General features: G+C 34.3%; 1 protein-coding gene across 4 annotated transcripts in view; it reads left to right on the top strand.

Moving 5' to 3' along the window:
- The window catches only part of LOC134749562 (sodium/potassium/calcium exchanger Nckx30C), a 90,356-nt gene extending 83,860 nt beyond the window's left edge, over positions 1-6,496 (top strand). For all 4 annotated transcript variants that reach the window (XM_063684552.1, XM_063684553.1, XM_063684554.1 and 1 more), the window contains one exon: positions 415-6,496. In XM_063684552.1, coding sequence (XP_063540622.1) covers positions 415-523 — 109 coding nt within the window. In that variant the 3' untranslated portion in view covers positions 524-6,496. The remainder of the gene's footprint in view (positions 1-414) is intronic.
- The last annotated feature ends 4,004 nt before the right edge of the window (positions 6,497-10,500 follow it).

Raw genomic sequence — 10,500 nt, forward strand, 5'->3', positions numbered from 1 at the left:
GGTGCGCCTAGCGGCAAAACATAGCGTTCGCGATATGCTTTAACAATAAGACCAATATAATGTATCTATGTTATAACGAATAAATGCATTCTGATCCTGATTCTGGAGGTTGTTAGATTAATCTTCGGCGGTCTGCTGCTGCTATTATTATTGTGAGAATCGCCTGCTTTAGATCTGTTCTATCATCAGCTGATGAAGCAGATAGTGGGACCGATCTGATTACAGCAGGTAGAGGTGAACTCCAAATTCATCTACAACATCTTATGCGGGTTTTTTATTCACAACGTTTCCCGTTTTCGCCCTACCATCTACCACGCGTTAATCTCATAAAAAGGTTATACTTTAAATCGATCTGTTTGTAACTCTTCAATTTATCACTGTATTTGTATTGAAATGTTATAATTACATTTCCAGGTGGAAAATGAACAGAGGGCTCGGCTTCACGATGTTCCTGCTGTACTTTGTGTTCGTGGCCGTCAGTCTCAGTCTGGAGTACGGCTACCTCCACTGCCCTAGCGAGTAAGAACGTTCCAGAACTTTCTAGCACAATCGGGAATATTGCAGAACAATCAAGAGGATGAGCACGAGTCACTTCAGCAATAGGCAACAGAAAAACCTGAAAGCAATTGGACTAGAATATAAGAAAGAGCATGTTAAAGAAAAAGTAACGAATTCTCGTGCCAAGTCAGTGGCCGAGAGTGGATAAGACAAAATCATTTGAGTAGTTCCCTGTTTGAACTAGAACTTGTTATTATAAGGAAGGTGTTCTAAAAAAAGCGTTAAAAGATTGTGATGTCAAAGTCAAAGTTTGGACATCATCATTTCCAAAAATCAAGGGGTTTTCTCCTACCTACCTACAATCATTTTAGAAACTTTGAAGCTTGTAGTGCGACGTCGCACTATGTGTAGTGCGACGGTATGTCGTGATTAACTCTGAATGGGTTAAGAATATAGTTCAAAAAATCTCAGCTCCACAGATTAACGGAAAAGTAGCTAATATTCAAAATGGAAATGTAATGGCCGAAGTGACTTGTGTTGCAAAAATTTGATGACATTGATTTTAATAAAGAATGTTGTTCTGATATTAGGAAATCAATTGGTCCAACGTGCATACAAAACAATAGGGAACTAGACGTTTGATGTGAACTAGATCTGTATACATTTGTTCAGTCCAATTTTGTTAGTTCAATTAGGTTGTTTATATTCCATGCATGTCAAAGCACAAACGAAATGTTGTTAAATTGCTCAAATTCACTATTATTTGTAATTGCCTTTGCTTTATCTGTTAATAAACAAGAGAGACATGTGAGCACCAAAGGAGTCCAATGTTCATTCTTTGCAATAGAATGAAGGCGTGTATTATAGGATAGTATAGAAATCCTAATTGAATGCAATAATGAGCGTAAGCTTCTGATTTTAAATGGCTGGCTGCGCGTGAGTTGCTGGCAGCATATTGAAGTGTCTCTTTCTTGCAAACCTGAAAAATAACACGCGAGAGCGAGACAAGTATCTGATGCTAGCAGCTAGTGCGCTAGAGGTGTGTACAGACTTGCAAGCGGTGGAATCGGCTAGTAATTTTTTGTATCAAAATTGTAAATTTAAAGGAGTAGCCCACACTAGAGACTGTAGATATTTATATAAATGTTAGAGGTTCATTACCTAACCGTTGAATAAAGGCGCTTTTATGATGCCGTTAGCGTTATTGCTAATTTCTAATATATTTGATAGTACGTGTCAGCTATTATTGTGCGTATGTTTTGTAAATATTGTTTGAGAGCGTTATGTTGGGTCCGGGACCCGTGTCCACATTTATTTCGGGAGTGTTATAGTGCGCACGGAGGTTGTACATAGCGTAGTTCGGAGCGGGGCAAATGGGTAAGTTAACGCATTCCATAAAATGTGCCTAAGAGTTCGTAGGAGCTCCTTTACATTGTTAGCTTCGTGTATATTCAATACAATGTTGATTCGTAAATTTCATCTAATAGCAATTAAATACGGTTTGTATAATAGTGCTACACTTCAGGGCGCATTTGTCCCGCTCTTCGGTAGGTAGAATTTTTACACTATCCTTATTGATCGTTATTTTCTTCTCTCTCTTCAACTATATTCTACTACGGATTTGTATATGCAAGAGCAGTCAATTCTTAAAATAATCTGAAGTATTTAAAGGTTATAGTTATGGTTGGCCTTGATGGAAGGTCTAACGATAGGTGCCTTTATATTGGTCTTATAACGAAACTACGGCGTCGGTTAAGGTCAGAGCACCGGCTGCGTGTAATGCGCTAAAATATTTGAGCCGTGCACGCACACGTCACGCAAGTGGTGTGCCGTCTCTCAAAGGATATGAATATTACAACGAGCAGGTGTACGTATGCGCACACGCGTCCGGTGTGCACAGGCCTTAAGAGTTACAATTTAATTTTAACTTTTGATTACATAGTGTTGTGACGTTATAAGATCTATGATAAAGTTTTGTGACCTTATATATTGCTGCCGAGGGATGGTCTTACAAGCTACAAACAGTTGTAATGCTCTGATTAGATACTTAAAGTGGGCAAACTGGCAAAATACTAAAACAATATACAAAATAATAAAGTCAAAATATGGACACAATAACAATTATGCATGATTGGAACCAAAAGCGATACTTTCGTGACATTAGAGAGGTATTACCTAGTGCCAGTTGGATGACTATTTAAAGTACATACTAATTCAAACAAATCCTAGAAGTATGTCCGTAGGCTGTGATAAAACGTGATGGATAAATCCAAAGGAAAATTATAAAACCACCAAGATAAAATTTGTTCTTTGGCGGAACGTCGAATAGCGAGAACTACATACATTACAATACTAAACAGATATTATAAGATCAAAATAATGAACATGTCACAAACAACGCTTGTGGTACAATTTGCCTTGAATCAACGTTTTACCTGTACTATAACCATAGAGTAACTTATACTAGAGCGGTACTGTCATAGTAAATTTTGTAACCCCAGTAAATTCACTGCCATCTGTCGACACACTTTAAAACTAAAAATGAAGATTTATAAAAATACGATAGAATGTATTTAAATATGGATAAATGATTTTTTTTATTTGCATTAATTATTTTTATGATTTTGACCCATGTTCTTTCACTGATATGCGTTAAAATTGTTAAATAACAAACGAAACCGTCAACGCCATCTATACGACTGTAGGCCAAAACTAGTAGCGCCCTCTGATCAAGAATCAAATTTTCTTGATTTTCGAGGCACGTTTTTTCCTTAGACTGTATCCATCTATTACGGAGTTATATCTATCTTTGCCTATAACACAGACTACGCAGTTAACACATTATAAAGCATTCACATAGATCTGAGGTCATAGGTCCTATAAATTTGCAAAACTTGTGAAGATATATGACTGTAACCATAACCAACCATAAGCAGGGCTAAGATTATGGATGGTATAGAAAGGATGCCAATCTCTTATGGCAGAACTGTTGCAAAAGTGACCGCTTTCAGCTTTAAATAATAGTTCCTAATCTCTCCGGTGGCGCTAGTTAGGCTCTGGGACATGAGTATAACATGAACCATATAAGGCAACAAATAACCCGACCAAATTACGTAGGTTGTTTTTGGTAATATTTCGGTGTATGGTGGCGCCGCCTAATTACTGTTTTTTGATGGACACTTTTCATACATAGAGATTTGGCTCCTTTATATAGTCTACATGGCTAAGATGATCGGTTTTTCATCATATGTCATCATGATTGTCACCTTCTAACAAGTATGTAAGTGCGAAAGTGACGTGACATGACAGGTGACAAAAATGCGACCATGATACCGCCGCTGGCTGTTTAATTTTGCCGATGAAAACTTTAAGACCACTCCTCGATATCAAGTATCGCGGTTTAGTATCCGTTCTAAATAAAACTATTTATTGCTTCTTCGAACATTCGCTTCAAATTCATTTTATATCTAACCAATGATAGAAAGATTGTAGTGTTTTGTAAATTCAACTGTTGATATCCCACAAAGTTTTATATTGATAACCCGCCTATTTGACATAGCAATAAATATACTAGAATAGGTAGTTAAATATTTCTATTGATAAGCTTTAACAACTCAGACCATTGCGTAACGCTCATGTGGTAACCAACTAACCATTAACTGACCTCGGGAATCATGAATCTGATAGCGCACAAGGGTCAAACACTAAACTGTGTTCACATCTTTCCTGTAGACATACCCAAAGGTTAATTTTCTTTTTTAACCTTTATCCACGTGAAAGGTCCTTTTATTTGGATAAGTACATGATAAAATAAAATCATTAGGTACTTACATGCCCATGACAAGCTGTTAACTATTTTCCACAGGAGAGAAAACTTGTGTGTTCGTCAGAACTGTACAGTTTTCTCTCCTGTGGACAATAGTTAATAGTGGATAAGGGTTAAATAAGAAAATTAACCTTTATAGCCCTTATCTTTTGGGTATGTCTACAGGAAAGACGTGAACACAGTTTTGTGTTTGACCCACAAATCCCAGTCATTCGCTTCATGAAAATACTGACACCGGTTTTATAAAAAAAAAGAAAATTTTGTTTTGCTAAATAAAACGACATATCGATAGGTACGGGAAATCGGGTAGGTCATAATCTGTGATAGAGGCATGCTTATGACGTATTTGTAAAGATTAATAGAAACGGATCATTCACCTCACGTACTGTAAATATTTTAAATATGGGTAAGCTTGAATTTGATCAACTTCTGTAGTTCGCTTAGCGCCGCTTGGTCCAAACAGTTTCAGACGCGGTCTTGATATTATTTTATAGTCTGTTGGAAAACTTCATTTAACATCAACGGGACTTAATCGCTTAAAAATAAGTTCTAAATTTACCTCCGACGTTTCGAGGACGGCGTTGTCCCCGTGGTCTCGGAGAAGACTGGCTAAAGTTGACATCAACATTTTTTAGCCGCGCGAGTTTTTCGAACTACCCGCACTTGGTCTTGGTTATCAACTTTTTGGGCACTAGGGATGTCACCGGGTCGACACACAACACAGGATGTTCAGTTTTTCAACCTGCGATATTTGTTTTCGCTTATACTGATGACTGGGTTCCATGTGGATGATTAAGTCCCGTGGTAGTGAATAATAACGAGTAAAAATCGTGAAAGTTTAAACTTCAATATGTCGATTGGACAAAAACACATTCTGCTTGTACACGATCCACATTTTTGCGCGTATTAAAACAAAAAACTTGCAATTGCACGACGTATACTATCATAAATATTTATACTATCGAAAATATTGCAAGAGACATCTACGCTTCACATTAGAATGGATGCTATGCCTCTTTGATAAAACCAAGTAACACTTGTATTTTAAACTGATACTGCTTTTAAGAACATATTAAATATATAATTAACAGGTCACTCACGTATTTTAAGTCGAAAAATGCTCGACATGTTTCACTCCGTACCGAGTAGCATCATCAGGAGCTTGCGTTGACGGTGACGGACCGGTGCAGACTGCGGGCCGCAGCCCTCCGCGCCCGATGACTCAGCGCGGGCGCCGGTGGCGGCAGGAGGGACAAGAAACTAAACACATAAACATGACGAGCGTTTTTTGACTTAAAATACGTGAGTGACCCGTTATTAACATATTTAATATGTCTGTGTTTCACGGAAGTTTTGATATTAAAACTGCACTGAAGAAATTCGATAGAACCCACTTATGCGTAATACTCATTTCAGAGGCCCAATTTGACTCAAAAAATGTGTCACCTGACATTTTAAAACTACAACGGGGCCTATTTGGGTCCAGATTATACGATACAGGCCTATTCGATTCTGAAACTGAAACTGTTCGACTTTTAAGTGGCAACTCTTTACGACTAATCTAAGGTTCCAATGGTATTTGCTATATAATATACTCTTACGAGTTTATTTAAGATTCGGTGATATACAATTTCGAGTTAGATACTCGTAGTATTCAAAATATATCCTTTTACATACGTGTAGTAAATGTGTAAGCACAAAGTACCAAAATGTGTACGTCTGTACGTGAGCCTTACGCTACACATTCTATATGCTATTATATATACTATTTTACACTAGATTTCTATCTATCTCTTATAATATAAGTAGAACTTTGTAATTTATTCATCCTTCCATGATTGTTTCTAGTGGTAAACGTTGCTCGGAGGAGTTATTAATGAATACAATTTGAATCGGCATTAGTTTAATCATGAGAGTTGATGTGAAGTTCCTATGCAAATATGAACAGATGTTATAAGTATGTATCTTGCGCCAGCTCTTATGAATTGACATTTAAGTGCTGTCTTGAGACTGGTGAATAAAGTTACTAATTATTAATAATTTCTTAAGGTACTTAAATTATAATTTATACAACTAGACTTTATACTCTTTTTTTTGTAATTGTAATCTATAGATTTATTTTAAATGTAAAAATACTTTGATTACTTTTTTCGCATTAAATTGGCAGTTAATGTTCTATCAGTACTGATCTCAAGATCATTCAGGGCAATATTTCACCAGGCTCAAGTCACCAGGGTGGATTGGAATCATATCATGCAGCGAGCCACTGAAAGTAGCTACATCAAACTTGCATTCGTTCTAACCAACCGCACAAGCCGATATAGACGTCATTAAACGCTCCGTTATTTTCGTCAGACGTGAAAAGACGTTTGTAGGAACTGATTGTATGAAGGTACAAATGTCGTTCGAGTTAAATAGTTGGCTGATTATTATCGATAATGAAATGCTATTAAAGGAAAGTTACGTCACTAAAATAATGGAGTAAAACCTAAACAACTGACGAGTGATGGAATAAGTCGTGTATTCTGTGACTCGAAATTCATGGCATTTTTAGTTAGAGAACCGCGCACTTACTCTAACGCTCTTCAGGGAATTTAACGTTTCAAAGATTTGTTATAAATTATATTTATTAAATGTAAGAGTTGAAATTACTTGGGTGATATACCACCCTAATACACTATAAATTCTTTGTAGTATAAGATAGGCTTAAAAGCTATCATTATATTTAAAAATATTAATTAACGAAAATTTAAATATGATATTCAAGTAGAGATTGTTACTAGAGTGATGATTTTTATATAAAATTATGATATAGTTACGTGGATACGTGCATCGCTGCCCGGGTGCGGGAGTGAACACCAGGTCGGAGAGCCATAATAATCAGCTTTAAGCAAGCTCGCGGGCAGCGGGGGGCACTGTCGTTTATTTGTAGCTGATTCAGTTTGAATTCGAGAAACTGATATCACTTGGCTGATGGATATGGAACGACTTATAGAGCACAATAATTTTGTGTTTAGTGAATTTCGTCTTGTCTGTTGTAATGGACGAAAAAATAAGTCCCAATGGCTTTTGAAGTCAATAAATGCCTTATAAAATATAATAAAACTAATAATCATTTGCATGAAAATTGTGACATGGGACATGGAATTGGAATGCTGGCCACAAAGTCGTTTAGTCTGTTTTTGTTCGACGCACTTCCTGTTTTGTCGAAGACTTTGATGATTTCTTTTTAAACACATGGATGTAAAGCAATAAAAATACATTACCAATAATCATTTTTGTACCTATGGTAGATACTTATTTACCAATAATAAATATTCTAGTGTATGCCTATTATACAGTATATTTCATCTTATATCTCGTCGCCATTGGAATTAACCGTGTAACCTTAATTATATAACTCTAAATTCAAAAAAGTCCAAAAAATGTTACTCGAATTCAAGAGCTCAGCGTAGATTGTTAATAGTGATATAAAAATATACAAAATAAGTACTTCAAACCTTATAATGTTATTATTTCAATAATGTAGGTTAGGTAAGTTACATCTTGTTGGAGGCAAATTAAGATCTGCTCTACCCTGTTACAGGGGCGATGTCGACTTTACGTTGGTATTGGAATAAATAATTGTATTTATTTATTTTACAACGTTATTCTTATAACTTACTGTCTAATAAGTAGACACGGACATTGTTCTAAAACTACTTTATTTGATTAATTTTAGTCGTCGTTAAATTCACAACATTTATTCGTGATTTAACTTGGTGATTGAAAATGGCAAATAATTTTTCGATTATTTATGTAGTTCATCATATATTAGATATTTGTTTAATAAATAACTTATTATTGTTTACAATATTGTTGTTTATATATATCGATATAAAGTCGACATAGCGTTAGGGTCAGGCGACCGGTTGGTTACTTTAAATCGGCACATTATTGTGATTTTGATGGAGCAGTATTATTACATTTTATTAGTAGCTTTGAGCTAGTTAATTTGTAATTTACGGCGATTTGTGAAACATACTGTATGTGACGCGTATGTTCAGTAAAAGTTGTAAAATAAGCACAAATTCATGTACAAATATTTGTTGTTTTTGTAACTTTTTCAGGATTTTTTTATAAGTAGATAATTTGTGTTTTTCGTTAATTTGATAGGAAGGCGCGTATATACAGGATGTTTTACAACCAGTGTAAGAGGTTTTGCTATAATGATTGTGTAATTTATACTTATTGTTGCTCTTGTCAAAGCTTTTAATGATTGTTAATGATTACAAATGTGATAGTCATAGCATAAAAGAATGAGTAACATTTTATACAACTATCAAATTATTGTGTTCGCTGTATAAAACGTTGTTTATATTTTTTATGGTAATAGTTCAAACTCACTAGTTTATCAGATTCTAAAGTTTATAGGTTTTTTATTTACCATTCGTATATTGTATTGTTTTGTATAATTTCGTCGTCTAAGAGCATTGGCGTGCCCGCGCGTCGTTTGTCGGCGGTATTATGAAAAATTACAATAAAAATTATAAAATAGTCATATACTTATTTCTTATTTCCCTTTTCTTAATAATTTGTCGTGTAAATTCGTTGGGAAAAGTAAAAAATAGTCAGGAGTAAAACTATCAAAATCAAAATCGTTTATTTGTTCACCACAGGTATAAACTATGAAGCAATTAACAACAAAAGTACTAATTTATTGTTTAATTAAATCTTATTAATAATTAACATCAATAGATATCTTACTCTGGACAGTTTCGTGAGATGAAAAAGCGATTGAATTTTTATTTAATTTAATGTGATTTGAAAAAGTACATTATTACTGCCAGTAAAATATAAAAAATCGGAAATATTATCCCGCAAATTCATTGTTAGCTTTTAATTTTTACAGAAATATTATCGTTGCAAGAAAAAAAAGATTGATCGAAATTGTAAGTGCTTTTATAAAATTAAAGTAAGTCTGCGTAGTCATCAATAAAGAAAACACCTAATTTTTAAATTAAACAATGCGTTTAAATTTTTGCTAACGCTTCTTTGACAGGATATAACAAGAAATGGAAACAGGAAACTGTTTTAAAAATAAAGCTTAATCGGATTCTGCTGATTTAACTGTTATCGGATCTTCAGTATAAATTGTTCTATGTTGTTACAAAAATCAGATTCAAGAGAGTTAATACAAATTTATGTTAATATTATATTTTAGACCTTAGGTACCTTTATTTATGCAAAATTTGTAAATGCAATTTACATTCATTTGCCAAGCCATGTGTAAAAATAGGTTATTGGAAATATTTTGCAAATTCTCTATCTCTAATTTACGTAATTAGGTGATAATCATAATCATGTATTTCGTAAATGCACACAAAACATAACACGTCAACCCTTCTTCCTTTTTCTTCTTCTTTTTTGTTAATAATGCAATAGCATTATAATAATTAACAAAAAAGAAGAAGAAAAATTAATAAGAGTAGAAAAAAGTTCTAAAAATTCGTTAAAAACAATAGTACCCTATTTGACATGGCAATCGGGTAAAGAGACATGCTAAATAGCTTGATTATTGTCAGAAAATTAGGTGCCAATTCAACTTAATTATTGTCAGAAAGTTAGGTATTCAACGTAAATTTATTTCTTAAGTGTAGATATTAAATTAGGTGTTAATACAGTTTAAGTGACATTTTAATTGGAATATACTTTAAATATACCAAAACGCCAACATAATTAAAATATGAGCTAAGCCGAAATCTAAGCAAAATGCGAAGTTTATTAGGAATATGAATTAGGTCTCAAATTCTATATTCTAAACGACGACTTATAATAATTGTCATACAATAACACCTTTGGCTCATTTTTTCTTAATCTACTACGTACAAAACTTTACTAAGTCCACAATTATCAGCCATCCATAAGTTAATTCCGTATCATTTGATGATTTACAACAGTTAGAGCAACACCGGCTTCCGACACGTCGGAAGGGAGAAGCGTAAAAAATGACAGAACGATTTGTATGGTAAATACAAATCGTTCTGTCATTTTTTGCGGGGAGAAACGTGCACACAGTCGCACTTCTCAATCACTATATACAAAATCCAATCTGTAATGACGACATAAATACATAGAAAGTGACACACGTCAAAGACAAATCTTGCACACCTCGACCTTTTTATTGTGAATGGATG

This window comes from Cydia strobilella, chromosome 18 (assembly GCF_947568885.1).
Source record: "Cydia strobilella chromosome 18, ilCydStro3.1, whole genome shotgun sequence".
Lineage (NCBI taxonomy): Eukaryota > Metazoa > Arthropoda > Insecta > Lepidoptera > Tortricidae > Cydia > Cydia strobilella.